Raw genomic sequence first — 15,186 nt, forward strand, 5'->3', positions numbered from 1 at the left:
CATCTGCTCGTGTACACAATGAGTAGTTGGTCCAGCATTTCATAGGCATGGCTAAAAATTTCCCTTTTAATACTGGTAAAAATAGATAAACCCCCTCAGTGATGCATTAAGCAAAACAATTGCTGTTATTCATGTGAATCAATGAATAGTTTCTGTGGAATTTGAGAATTCTGTGTCTCGTAGTCCCGCAGTTGTGTGGGCCTTTATGGCGGGGCCGTCCCCGAACAGTACTTCAGTGTTCTCAGCAGCAGAAGTGGGATGGAGCGTCATGATACAATATTCTGTCTGTTTCAGTTTGATGTGCAGTGCTTCCACTCTCTTTGTCTAAAGTGCTCCACTTCCTCATTGTGTATTTATGGCAACATTAACAACCTCCCATTTGCTCTCCTAAAGCAGACAACCATCCTAAATTTCTATTATTTAAGAACCCGATCAGATATAGTGAGAATTTCAAAGTGGGTGTCACTAGCAGATGATGATGAAAAACCCCAGCCTTTAGATTGCTTTTATTGTGTGCCTTTTGAAACAGAGGCCGGACTATTATTAGTACAGAGCATCAAATATAAAAATCCCTGCCACCTGACATCTGAAGGAGTAACAAGCTCCAGTGCGTCCAGAGAATTAGGGAGCTGCTGTTCATTTATTTCTCCTTCCATTGAGAATGGTGAGTAACATGAGACATTTCTAGACTAATCTGTAATATTTAGCATTGGACGACTTCCAAGTCTATGTGAAGTGGAGAAGCAAGAAAAACAGGAATCCTCTAAACCCAAAAGCCTGCTGGCTTCAAACAAGGTCTGAGTGTGTGGGCGTATGAAAGATGGCATGAGTAGTTAATGCCTTCCGAACTCTAAATCATGTGTGGGTATTCCTCGCTCTTGTGGGGGGTTTTACACATCCATAAATCATTCTGAGCTTGGAAAAGGTTATGAAAACATCAAACTGTTGACATAGCTCAGTAGTGTGGTTGTAGGACAGTTTCATGCTGCATCGTAGCCCTCGTGTAATCTGAGGGGTTTAAATAAATGATTTAAAAATCAATAAAAACAGTGCGGCCGTGAGTTTCTGTAAGTGCTTTCTAAGAGCTCTATATCTGCCTGACACATTCTTCCTCAGTGGAACAACCAGTTTTTCTACACCAGCAGATCAAAGCTTAGATGAAGGCAGTTAAAACATATTTATAGGTTATTGTCACCTATCAAGATCCCCTCTCTCTGGAGCTTGAATCTCCTTTGCCAGTATTGGATGTTACAGAGGGTCTGTGCTGCACACAAAAGCCCTGAAATCCACAATAGCAAAGGTGGCTCAGAACTGTGTGGGTTAATAACAGCAGGCATGAGTCATCGAGTCTTACGTAACCAAATCACTTCTCCACCCAGCTTGCTGCAAGTGCACCACACCCCAGATTCATTCACACTCAGCTCTGCTGATGCCCAGCCCTCCCATTGATGGCAGCGAGTGCACTACTCATCCCGCTCCACGCTCAAGTCGCCGGTTCAGAGCTTGTAAAGAGCTCGGCCAGTAGGGCAGTCTAATCTGGGTGAGAAAAACAAGCACATCATGTCAACTCATATTTTCATTTATTTTATTTCCCTCATTTTACTTTTTGTAGTTTTGCTGTGCTGCAAGCAACTGTAGATAGCACACTTGGAGTTTGTCAAACTATATTTATCAGACTTTGCAGGAGCGGTTGTGGTTCACTGTAGCTTGGGGTTTTCAAGCCCATGAGTAATGTTTAACAGTGGGAGCAGGATGGAGCTACCAGAAACCCTTGGGGAAGGAGTAAGATACACAAGGGAGGAGGGAGGGCCAGATAGTGTCATCAGTCAGGCCACTGACGTCACATCCTCACACAAAACACACTCAAACCCACTTCAAATTACAATATTATAAAAAAGTTTTAAAAAAAATCTTTAAATTCAAATACATGTTTGAAATACTGACATTAGCTAATACTATTGTTTCATTATTATTTTTTTAAATCATTTTTTTTATTTGACAGTTATCTGTTTTATTGTGTGGTTGCCAGCTTATTTCAAACAACTGGATTTTTGATGTGCGTCACTTCAAATAGTTTAGTGAACAATTTTTCTTTTGAAAGAGTGCAGTGTAATACTGTAAAGCTGATTTATGGTTCCGCGTTACACCAACGCAGTGCCTACGGCGTAGGGTATGCGGGACGCGCACCGTACAGTGCGTAGGCTACGCCGTACCCTACGGCGTAAGCCCTGCGTCGATTTAACGCAGAACCATAATTCAGGCTTAATACTGTCATCTTGAGCTCGCTGCAGCGGAGCCGAGCTAACAGATGCCTCCATGTCGCCTGGCTGACATCTAGTGGCCGAAGTGAGAACTGCACGACTCCCCGCGTCCGTTGATTCTGTAGCTTCTGCGTCAAAATGATGCTTTTATGAAACGATTTCAGAGGCGGTTCTAAGGGTGGAAGTGGTTCCTGAAGTGCCCCTATCTGGCCACTTGCCTGTCCTTAACCAAAAATCAATGATCAGGTTATAGGTGGTTGCAGATGTATGCTCAAAGACTTAGTGGAACTAATGTGCCAAATAAGAATGTCCACTGTCAATAAAGATGAAGAACAATGTTTGAATACTGTTCAAAAGGAAGAACTACGGACAACACAAACCCATGGTGGTCGTCATCTGCCGAGCTGCTGTCACTCAGCCGGAGTTTGACAAACAATAAATCAAAAAAACATCTGCTTTAGTTGCTCCAAGACTGTATGTGTGAAAGTATTTTCTCTAAGCACAATATATAATAATCTAAAATTGATAAAAAAAACTCTTTCTATTTACATGTTTTATTTGAACATAATGTGGCAGAGCAAGTAACATTTCTACACCCTTACCAAAAGAAAATGATTGCGTGCAAGGATGACAGACAAATGCTTGTGTGAGAAATGTGGCCCCTTGAAGGCCTTTTAAGAAACATCCTCACTCCAGCACTGAACTGTGCTATGAGATGGATTCCAGAATCCTTGTAAATGTTTCAATAAAATGTAAAGCGTAGAAAAATGTTCTCTTTTTGAAAAGTAAAATGAGTGTTGATGAGATAAAGTACACCTCCAATAATCCTCATGTATGGTGCAAACATTTCCGGGAGAATTAAAGCTGTTCCAACAATAGAATTGTTATCTCTTTGTTGTCAAAAGCATCTGATTGTCAACGGGCATCGCTGATCCCCTAACATGGGCACTAACATGATTAGACATAAATAGCTCCTGTCTCAACAGAGTTTGTAACAGGATACAACCAAGTGAATAGTTCACATACTGCAGACAAGAGCCACTACAGAGTCCAAATTACACAGATGAATCAAAATTTACAGGATGCAGTTCGGGTTGAAACAAGTAATGTCTTGTTTTGAAGGATCAACAGTAATGTTTCAGGCTTGTTTATTTGCTCCGTGAACAGCAGAGCAGAGGGGCAAGCATGTGATCGGCCTGTAAAGTCTGAAGCCCATCTGGGCAAAATAGGAAAGAGATAGTAAGATAATTGTTACTTGTTCCACAAAACAACTCTTGTGACTCCAGCGTGCAAGCTGGAAAAACAACAAAAGCACTGGAGGACAAAACAGCATGCCTCTCATCAATAACAGCTGCTTTCCTACTATTAATACAAAGATGAAGTTTCATCCGTATTAAGACACTCCACCGATGAATGCATCATGTTTATTACATGTGCAGACATTCCACACAAGCAAAAAGATGACACAGACATTAAAAAAACTCCTTAGGGTGTTTTAGACATTCAGAAAGAGAGCATTGTGTTAAAAGTAATTTTTTTTTCTGCTGGAGCTCCGTATAAAGCTGCCTTGGCTCATACGTTCTTATTTGTGTACATTTTCTGCTTAGATAAATAACATCAGCTAAAAGTGGCTGTGGGACCTCAGAGGTGGGATTTAACTGGAACACAAACACAGAGCTGATGTTTCACGCAGCTAAAGGAGAAATTATATTTGGCCTCCTGAGATAAGCAAAGCAATTTGGACAAATTTACACAGATTTAGTTTACAAGGGCACTGAAAGTTTGTCACAACCTTTATTTACAACATGCAAGAGTCAAGAGATGATAGAAAAATACAGAAATGTTCAGAAAGAATATAAAACTAAATTCTGAAAAGTTGTTCCATAGTTTCCATCAGCTGCATTCAACCCAGCTTCCCCCCTTTTTCTTCCACAGATTGCTGTGAAGTGACAGAGACATATAAATAACAGTCCGGATCATCTCTTGTTCACGGTTACTCTACTCCTTTCATGAACTCCAAGAATTCTGTAAAAATAAGAAAGTCAAGTTTATGTACCTAAAACTGTATGACATCGTTATCAAGTTTTCTTTTCCATCATCTGGAAGCGATTCAAACTCCTCACCATCATAGTCGATTCTGCCGTCATTGTTCTTGTCTCCGTCTTTCATCAGTTCTTCGATGTCGTCCTCGGTGATTGGCTCTCCCGTGGATTCCAACATCGTTTTCAGCTCATCCAGGTCGATGTAACCATCAGTGTTTCTGCACAATCACACGTAAAGTAAAATGCATGTTGAGTTTCTTTTCTTTTTCTTTTTTAAACGTATGATATCCTTGTGTGAAACGTGTGCACGATCATGTCTGAGTTTCGCGGTGTCTGGGAACCATCACCGTAGGGAAAAAGAGGAAGCAACTTCTTTGATGTGCAGACAAGGTGTCTGACTTACATGCTAGTGGGTGTTAGAAATACTCTGAGCTGTCAAAAAGGATTAAAGAGCAAAGTGTACGCTGTACTCTGCAGAGCTACTTGGCATTTTGTCAGAACACATAATTGCACATTGGGAGCATACTTTACCGGATCTACACTGCAGAGCAATTTGATATCTAGACTGTGGTCGCTTTCAGATGTTAGTATCCACTTGTTAAAGACGTTTTGACATGTCTGTCAGGACTTTTACAGTGGAATGAGTAAAAATGTGCCGGTTAACTGCTCTTAGCATGTTAATTATCTTAAAATGGGATGATGGGGGTAGGCGGCAACAAGGCCTGAGCATTAAACTTACTTGTCAAACATCCGAAACAGCTCTGCCAGTTCCTCTTCTGACTTCCCTTTGCTGTCATCTTTCATGCATCTCACCATCATGACCAAGAACTCATCAAAGTCCACCGTGCCGCTTCCTTAACACACACACACAGTTCACTTCAGCACTCCCTCCCACTTTACATATATCCATCCATTTTCTATACATGTTTAGTCCTGTACAAGAGGCTACACCCTTGACCAGTCGCCAGTCTATCACAGAGCCTACTGTACATACATACCTTATTTAATTTTCAGGATATCATCTTAAAGCCATAAAGCCATATTCATATGTCCAAAAAATAGATAGTTTGTTTGCAAAATGTGAAGATTTCTCAAACAAACCCAGAATGCTGTTCTGTGTTTCTTCAGTACATCACATGAAAAAGTGAAGATGGCTTGTGCATCCACAGACACACATTTCCTCCTAATCCAGCCTGACATGTTGCGTTGCGTTTAAGAGCCTTGACTAATATTTGATGTTAACATCATAAGGTCTGGCTGACGTTGATCTGCCCAGCACGAAGGACCGCGTGGCTGATCCATGGGCACAAAGGGGTCAACGAAAGCCAAGTGATTCAGTATCTTCTACTGCGAAGCTGCAGTGTTTTGATTTACCATCCTCATCCACCTCGTCAATCATCTCCTGCAGCTCCTCGGGTGTGGGGTTCTGCCCAAGCATCCTCATCACCTTCCCCAGCTCCTTGGTGCTGATGCAGCCATCTTCTGCATCTTGCACGAAGATGTCAAAGGCAGCCTTGAACTCTGCAACACCACAGCAATGCACAAAAAGAAAAAAATACAACTGACGACAGTAAATAGGCTTCATGCTCAAAGCACCACATGACATGCAGATACATGAGAAGAATTGTCAAAATAAGCTGGTTACACACCATTTTTCTGTTCGTCTGTCAGCTGTTCGACCTGTTAAAAGGTAAAAGGTTGTCAGTAATTAACCTTTTTTTAAAACATGTTCAAAGTTATTATTGATTTAGTTACACTTATAAGCCTTGAAATAGTCCTTCTTCAAAAATATTGATGTAAGAATGTGTTTTTGTTGTAGCATTTCCATCAGATGTCTTGAAATATAGTGTTAATAACTTCCCTCTGACAGTTTAGTTAACCTTTCCCAGACACTGGGCTATCTCTGACAAAACACAGGCCTTTACATCGTATATGATACCTAGTCAGAGTTAAAAATAAACAGAAGAATCAGGGACTACAGATAAAGTAGACAATACACAGCCCTTTAAATTGGGATGGCTGTGGATCTGATCCAACAATGGGCCAGTAATCCTGAAAGAGCAACAATGAATGAGAGAAAGAGACAGCTGCTTATGCAAGAGTTATGATCCTGTAGTCCACCCTCAGTTAAACACACACACGTGCAGTCACTTTCATATAAACACACTTTTCTAGTATTTATATTTGAAAAAAAATCCATTCAAACAATCAATTGTAATATACATTCCTATGTGATTTTAACGTCTCAGCCGCACCGGTCCTTTAGGCTGTGAGTGGACAGGATGGCCAGTGGGTTGTTCAGGCAAAGGTGGACAGAAAGCTGCGTTCAGCTCTCAGGCTCACTGATAATGTAGGAATGCAGTCATGGGGAGGTGGCGTTATCTAAACCTGCAGCGATTCTCTGGCACCTCAAAAGCACAGACAGCAGCGGGCCAAAATTAGCCATGTGAGGCAGGACCGCTCCATTTGAAGTCGTGAATGAAACAACCAAGTGCTGAACGGGGACACGTCATGTCAGTGACCTCATGAGCGACTTCCAGCTGGTCCGACAGGGTTGAAGGTCTGCAGACGTCTATGGTGTTTAAGGCTCTGTTGACATCTCTTGGTGATGGAGGAGATGCAAACCACATCAGCGTGGATTTGTTAACCATTCAAGCCATGTCAGGTGAACAAGCTGATGACAGTCTCAGCGTTTCATTTCATAACCACTTAAACTGATAGATTTAAATGACCTAACTTGTAAAATTCACACAAATTATAGCAGTTACTGATTATGGTTTATGGAATAAAACAGAACACAGTGACTCTCACGCCAGATTACATCTCTTCAGAGTTTTAGTTAGCCTCCAACAAAACCAAATGATCTCATCAGGAAGAACTTGTTGTGCACCATCAACTCATGAGCTGAGTGAGCGAACGTACCGCTGCCTTGTAGATGTCGTTCATGGTGGAGGCTCGTCTGCTGCCTGTCCTGACAGCGTCCCGGCACAGAAGGAGGAGGTCCCGTCCAGCTCAGGGCAGAACTCCGGCCTCATCCTGGGGGGGTTTTATAGCCAGAGCCTGGCGCTGTCCGACCCTCCCTGAGCAGCCTCGTGCATTTAGCCAATCTGTCACAATCACCAGGCTCAGATAAAAATGCAGAACCTCTTAGGGGGCACACTTTGGAATGGAATGAGGTTCGGGGCTGGGGGAGGGAGAGCGTGGTGAGGCCTAATCTCCAAGAGAGAGGACCAGAGAGACACTCAACATTCCTCTAGACCTGCACCACTGAGCTTGTAGGTTGTTTTTTTTTCTTTCTATGGAGGCATTGTAGAAGTAGTGCTGGAGAAAGGTAATATCAACTCTGTGGAGTCACTCGGAATTGTAAGAGACGCTACTGACTTGCAACAACATGCACATGAATTTTCTGTGACTTTGCTTGTCAAAGAAAGAAGGTTGGTGGTGGTGCAGGTGGTAGTGGGGTGGTGGGGGGTGGCACCGCTGAGTTTTACATCTCTTCTGCCTCAGAGTATAACATCTCTACCTTGACAATGCATGCAAGACAGCAAGCATCTTTTTAATTTTATATAATGGGAAAATGACAAAAAGAAGGGACACAAATTTTAAAATGTATTTTCTAAAATGAAAAGAGGCATTTTATTAATCGGTTCTGAGGATGTCAATACAGCCAAAAATACTGTAATTTAGACCGTTTCTCTTGCACAAAAGACGAAGCTGGGCTTAGCAAGGATACATTCTGCAGAATATCAGGACAGCACTGACGTTATCTGAAGTAGAAACATTTTCTCCAATGTGAGCTCCAGAAACAGCAGTCTAGCCTCTCCAGTTATGTTGAGCTGAATGGAGAAATCAGCTGTGAAAGCAAAGGGAACAAAACTGAATGTAAAGGAGTGTTTGCAAGGTTGGAGAGAACTCAGTCCACATATATGTGATACTGCTACATTAATGACAAACACTTATAACCACTAGAACCTTACATACAGCAAAGACCAAAAAAAAGTGAATAAATCAATAACAACATACAATCAATGTATCCACCAACAGCTCTAAAGACAAAATGCTTTATGATTTGACTGTTTTCTTATTGAAAACATTGCTTTTTACTGGGTGTCCATAATTCTTATGATCTCTCCCAGCAGATGAATGTGCATTTATCTCGGGTAGATGATTTCATTTGGAGGGCAGGAGGATATCTGGTTAGACTGTATGTGTTACTCGAATAACTGCTGATTTCAACATTGTTCTCTCGGGTGATGTGCACAGATACGGTCGGCAGAGGGAGCTGTTCACTACATGTAGACTAAACGATATTGTTGCACAAGGCTGCCTCAGGATATCCAATTTATCAATAGCAGGGTAGGTGAGAAATCTGGGTCAAGCAAAGCAAACACTTGCAGACACATTTAAATTGAATTGTACACAGCGCAGCACTCTGCTGCTTCTTTCATGTTCTTGTGAAACAAGGCCATCTCAATCACCTGACTGCAGGATTCACACACACACACACACACACACACACACACACACACACACACACACACACACACACACACACACACACACACACACACACACACACACACACACACACACACACACACACACACACAGCATGCTGTGGCAGGCATTCCAAGTGACGAGTAATCATGCTGGTTTATAATGGGATGCTAATGGGGACTGGCACAGTTTACAAGCATCACACCGCTACTCGGAGAGGGAGCGAGGATGAGCTCTGGCTGAATAACATACATGTCCTACTCGTGCGCAGACAAAGACAAGGGTCTTCTGACAAAGACCCCGCGTCTTTGTCTGCGCACGCCGGCAACGTGCGCAAGTCGGTGCTTTTATGGGAAAAAAAAGGACAGGCGGTGAGGTTAAGAAGAAGAAAAGAAAGTGTCATTTTTCTAAATGTCACACACTCGGTGCAGCCTCCACCTGGTTCCACACGGCTGCAGGCTCGGAGCATACTGATGAAGCCTGAATTATGGTTCCGCGTTAAATCGACGCAGAGCCTACGGCGTGGTACCGTCTGCGGCGACGCGTACCCTACACCCAGTACTGGAGTTGAGGGGGGACAGGGCCGTTCCTGACCCATTTGGCGCCCTAGGCAAAATATTTGCTGGCGCCCCCCCACCCCGTTCCCGTCCTGTCCCGTCCACTACCACCACACACACACACACACACACACACACACACACACACACACACACACACACACACACACACACACACACACACACACACACACACACACACACACACACACACACACACACACACACACACAAACGGAATGGCAATTTCTTTAGGATGTATTAAATAATTAAATATATAATATGTAATAAATAAGTAATACAACAACTCAGTGCAGCAATTAAATAAACAAACACAAACAAAATTTCAAATAGTAAAATAGGTCATGTAAAAGGTATTGCACACAAATAATAACAACTACTACCAATAATAACTATATACAAAATACCCTGTAAAAACCTCAATTTAGCCCACAACATCTTACAATAACAATTTTAACAACGGCATTATAGCCATTGACCGGCTAACATGTTCGCTCCCGTTTTCCCAACAATTATCTAGATTTTCAGCAGACAATCAGAAGTAAGTTTAACAATAAAACGTGAGGATTACTTAAATGCACATGATTGTCAAGGTCAGGGGCGGAGCAGGGGTCCCAGCCTAAGGGGGCGAAGCATTCTAGATGGGCCCTTGTGGCCTAAACATCCCCGTTAAAACATAATCGCTAAAAAACTGCCACAAATCAGCCGCTCGACACACAACCACAGCACCCAGGGGACACGGTCACAACTATTCTAATGAGGTTTCAGCACCATGGATTTACCAGTCATTATGTCAAACCTAATTATAAGCCTAATGCAGAATTTAAGATATAAGTATCAAACTGGAGATCAAAATCTAATGACATCCAGTGATGTCTATGGAAGCTCATTTCCGCCAGTAAAAGAAAAAAATAAGATGAAATCTTAGCCTTAAAAATAAAAATATCCCCATGGTAAGTCATAATTATGACATAAAAAGTCATAATTTCAACCTTTTATCTCATAATTATGACTTTCTATCTCATAATTTCGACTTTCTATCTCATAATTTCGACTTTCTATCTCATATTTATGACTTTCTATCTCATAATTTCGACTTTCTATCTCATAATTTCGACTTTATATCTCATAATTTCAACTTTATATCTCATAATTTCGAATTTCTATCTCATAATTATGACATTCTATCTCATAATTATGACTTTCTATCAAATAATTATGACTTTCTATCTCATAATTTCGACTTTCTATCTCATAATTATGACTTATCGTGGGGATATTTTTATTTTTAAGGCTAAGTTTTCATCTTAGCCATAGATGTCGGATTCGCTGAGTAGATCAATTCAGACACGTGTGTTCAACCTACACAACAACAGTTTACAATGTGCAACGACATGTATTTAACACATGACAATGTTATCAGAAATAATTAATATTATGACAGCTTACCAATGATGGTTTCATCCAGGGTTGGGCAGAAAACCACAACAAAACATATTTCCATCCACATCAAAACATATTTCCTGCTTTAAGGTTCCTTCTGATGCGACAACAGGCTAAAGGCTGATTTATGGTTCTGCGTTACAGCAACGCAGAGCGTAGTGGGTGGGGGAGGGGGCGCCGCACGCGAGTGTGTTGAGGTGAGGGACCGCAGCAAAATTAATTGTGGCTGCCAGAGAGGCAGAAGGATGCAGGCAGGCAGAAATTAAAATTTTAAAAACGATTTCATTATTATTTAAAGACTTTTGGCTATATATGTACTGTTGTTGTTTTTTAGTGTATTCATTTCTAATTTTTCAAAAGTTTATTTAAAAAAAAAAAAAAAAAAAAAACAGCTTGTTGCATGGCGCCCCCTGGCATGCTGGCGCCCCTAGCATTTGCCTAACCTGCCCTATGGGCGGAACGGCTCTGAGGGGGGATGAGGGGGGATGGCATCCCCCCTGAAATAAAAACGGTCCAAATCATCCCCCCTGTAAAACTGCCATCCCCCCTTTCCATCCCTTATGTTATTTCATCAATGAATGTGGTTTTACTGCTATTTCATTTAGTCATCACCAGAAAAATAACTTATTTGACAATTTTCACCTGTTTCAAGTCAATTTTCACTTGAAATAAGTAGAAAAATTTGCCAGTGGGACAACATTTATCTTCGTATTGCAATCAAAAAAATCTTGTTCCACTGGCAGATTTTTCTACTTACTTCAAGTGAAAATCTACTTGAAACAGGTGAAAATTGTTGTTTTTTTGCAGTGATGAGTCTTGTTTTAAGTGTTTTTTTACTAAAATGAGACATTTTAACTAGAAATCAGACAAATATTCTTGTTAAGATTTAGAGTTTTTGCAGTGATCCATTTTACTTATCCTGTGAAGGACAGAGTCATATTGATAAGTTCAGAAAACTGTTTTTTATTGTTGTGTTTTGATGTATTTGATGTAAGCCCAGTGGATATTTAAAGCTTACAGAAGGCTGCATTTAACTGCTACTATGTAATTCCTGCAGTATTTCTGCAGGTGTTTTGGGTCAGTGCTATTATTTGTAATATATTATATTATTTGTAATCAGCACAAATTATCTGTCCCCATATGATAAAATCCACCATCCCCCCTGATTTCTTTTTTACAACTCGAGTACTGCCTACACCGTAGGCTCTGCGTTGGTGTAACGCGGAACCATAAATCAGCCTATGTGCCCAAAGCTGCGTGCGCCCTGGCCGGGGCCAGCAGCGGTGCGCGGCGCTGCTGCTGGGGGGCCACTGGCGCCTAAATGTAAAGCTTCAGAGAAAAGGCATATGGAGTGCTGCTCATTGGAGCTCTCCACCAATTTCCTCTTACAGAGGAAAGGCGGGCGAGAGAGCCAGCTATCTGCTGCACGCAGCGCAATCAGACAGCGCATCTCCAATCCACGATTCAGCGCGCACCGCTTTTTGAGGGGTTGCCATAGTAACTCTGCTGGGTAGTAGCGGGCAGAAAATGAGAGGAGATGAGCGGGGCTATTCCCCCCCCACCAATTCTCTCTGCCTCCTGCCACCACATTTTTGTCCTCGGAGTGACTGTATTCATTTTTCCATTATTATTTTTCCTTCAATTTTGCAAACGTGCTCCGCCGAGCCTTCTCCAAGCGCGTGGGGGGGCTCCTGCAATTAAGCTTGTAGAGCCATGTATGGAAATAACAGATCCACATTAGTTCTTCGTTTTAATCCCTTTAGATCCTTTTTATTTGCGTGTAACATTCCAACATGACGCGTTTTGAAGTTCCATAAGTATGCACGCAGTGCTTTTGAATTTAAACTCGTGACTGCATGGATATTAGCCATCAACTAAAGTATTTTTATGCAGAAAATATAGATTGCAAGTGTAAAATGTGTCTAAACCTACAAAGCACAAACCTCACGTGCTGGCAGCTCTGAGTCCATTGCACAGTATTTGTGAGGATCCACTACCATACACAGCACACATCATGCCAATTGAAATACTTGTGTGATATAATGATTGGGTTGACATGCAGCTGAGCTTGAAGCTCCTATGCCCCCCCCTCACCTCCTTGATTGCTATAAGGAAGAGGCGAGCTGAGCCTGTCAGCCTCTCTTTCTTGTTCCCTTTTCCTTCCCCCTTCCTCCCTCTGTCTATTCCTTTTTTTCTCTGCCTTCTTGCACTGATGACCAACATGTCAGCAGCTCCTGTTGTGGCAGACTCTGAATCCTCTGCATTTTTATTTGCTTATTTATTTATTTTCCTCTATGAGAGCATATCTGCCCATCCAATGAACATGTTAGCAGTTTAATACCAGTGGTTACATCTCACCCAAATGTAGGGATTTGCCCTTACAGACATGGGGAGAGGGGGGGGTCTTCACTTTGCTCCACTGGGTTCAGTGGTTTCTCTCTGAATCTCTTCTCGCTGAGGCGCTTGGCATTACGCCGTGTTCCTTAAATCAGAGTTCTAATGAGCCAGTGGCCATGTTAGCTTCGGTACAGATACAGCCACGCACTAACTTTCTGCCAGGGGGTTGCAGCGTTTTCCAGTCCACTGGACCACCAAGTCCCAGCCACACTCCCCATCCAACCCCCCACACCCCCACCCGCTCATCTATAATGGTGCATGAGACACCCAGAAAAGATTTTCTCTCAGATATATGGCTGCTGAGGTTCCCTTCAAGCTAGAGGAAAATTGTGTTTCCACTGCGTGGCAACAATAAGAGAGCAGTCTAGATTTTGTTGTGAAATAAATCGCAAAATGTTGAGAGTTGTCAAGTAAAATTGAATACCCGCCATTTGTTCTGGTATCAGTTTAGTAATGATGTCTCTATAACGTTGTCCCAGGTGAAATGTTCAGTACATGTGAGTTTTTCTGTATGTGTATTGTGCAGGGTGGCTAAATATTTGAAACACTGTAACTTTTTTGTGCTGTCCCTTCAAGAATTGTGAATACATATTCAAAAAACTGATGGTAATGTTTTATAACAGCAGCCATACATGACTCAGCTCCTTGCCTTTAAGTCCTGCTTGGCCTTACATTAACCTTACCTTATAGGCTGCTCTGTTTTCCACACTGAAAACAGACTTTTTCCATTGTGTAACACTGCTGTGGAGTGATTGTTTAGTCGTTCTTTAACATAACAGTGAATATATTGTTCAGACTACAGGAAAATTGTGAATTTGAAATACGTTTTTGGGGACTTTCGTGGTTTTCGTTTTAGTCTTGAATCCCTCCATGAGTAAGAAACGGCAAGTGCTGCCTGTCCTTTAAAAATGTCTTCCCACATTCACACACACACTCACACAGTTTGGATTTGTCACCGTTTTCCTCTCTTCACCTCAAATAGCTGCTCTCATAAGGTCCCTTCGGGTCTCTGGCAAAGTCGTAGATATTCCCTGGTAAGATGAACACTAGTAAGATCAGCATCATCAAATCTCTAACTCTATTCAAGGATTAGATAAGGAAAAGCAGGTTGTATTTTCAGCCATTCCAAGTGGTGATTACCACACTTTTAGACTGAAAGCTGCATTTCTGATCTCTGAGTCCTGAGAGAGTAGAAACAACTCAGACGATGACATGTAAACCAGATGGCTAAAATAAATATTGGAAATGTTACTTTACATATATAAATACAAAGCTCAAAAAAGTTCAAACTATCTTTTTTAGTGCAGAAATTTAGTCTATTTCATGTATTTATAAGAAACTCATTAAATCTTTCCCTCCTTTAGATGATACATACATGTTAGTATAGTGAATGAATAGAGGATTATGATTAACATGGAGTCACAATTAGACATTTCAGAGTGCTGACTCTATATGTGTAACAGAGTTATGAAAATAAAACAATAGTTTTGAAAGTTTCTTTTTTGTGCAATGATTCAAACAAGTTGAAGGGTTTCACATTAAATATAAAGCTCCATTGTCTTGTTTTGGGGAAAATTGGATGTAGTTTCACAAAAACAAGTATTACTGAAGTGTGAAAGTCAGAAAAAAAGACAGATAAAGGAGTAGAGGAACCCCAAACTTCCGCTTTGTTCCTTAAGACTGCAGACACCCCACCATTGTTACTAGAGGCATGTCAAGGTGAAAAGTTTTACCAAAACATACCCCTTTTCTCATGATTATCTGGCACGGGACCAGGTTATGTTTCTAAGGTAAAACACACATAACCCCATTGGTATCTATTCAAAAGACAAACAACAGGCAGGGGTTGGACTTTATCAGAGCCTTGATGCACGTCAAACATGATGTGCACATTTTCTGTTTCATAGGAATCTCAAACGAGCTGCCAAAAACAAAACAAAAACTTTTATTTTAACTGTGCAAGGTTGC

General features: G+C 41.5%; 1 protein-coding gene across 1 annotated transcript; it reads right to left on the reverse strand.

Moving 5' to 3' along the window:
• Window positions 1-4,036: 4,036 nt before the first annotated feature.
• On the reverse strand, window positions 4,037-7,370 carry tnnc1a (troponin C type 1a (slow)). The gene is made up of 6 exons (XM_061735807.1): window positions 7,226-7,370; window positions 5,953-5,983; window positions 5,678-5,824; window positions 5,043-5,157; window positions 4,385-4,521; window positions 4,037-4,286 (listed from the first exon to the last, which is right to left on the reverse strand). Exons 1-6 carry the CDS (start codon window positions 7,247-7,249, stop codon window positions 4,255-4,257), a joined length of 486 nt encoding a protein of 161 aa, XP_061591791.1. The 5' UTR covers window positions 7,250-7,370; the 3' UTR covers window positions 4,037-4,254.
• Between the last annotated feature and the right edge of the window lie 7,816 nt (window positions 7,371-15,186).

This window comes from Cololabis saira, chromosome 12 (assembly GCF_033807715.1).
Source record: "Cololabis saira isolate AMF1-May2022 chromosome 12, fColSai1.1, whole genome shotgun sequence".
Classification (NCBI taxonomy): Eukaryota; Metazoa; Chordata; class Actinopteri; order Beloniformes; family Belonidae; genus Cololabis; species Cololabis saira.

Bases quoted from the DNA above. Each gene is read 5' to 3' on its own strand.
- tnnc1a (XM_061735807.1), bottom strand. From the start codon at position 7,249: ATGAACGACATCTACAAGGCAGCG. The intron at 5,984-7,225 runs GTACGTTCGCTC...ACCTTTTAACAG, and splicing joins ACGACATCTACAAGGCAGCG to GTCGAACAGCTGACAGACGA. The intron at 4,522-5,042 runs GTAAGTTTAATG...GTGATTGTGCAG, and splicing joins CTGTTTCGGATGTTTGACAA to AAACACTGATGGTTACATCG.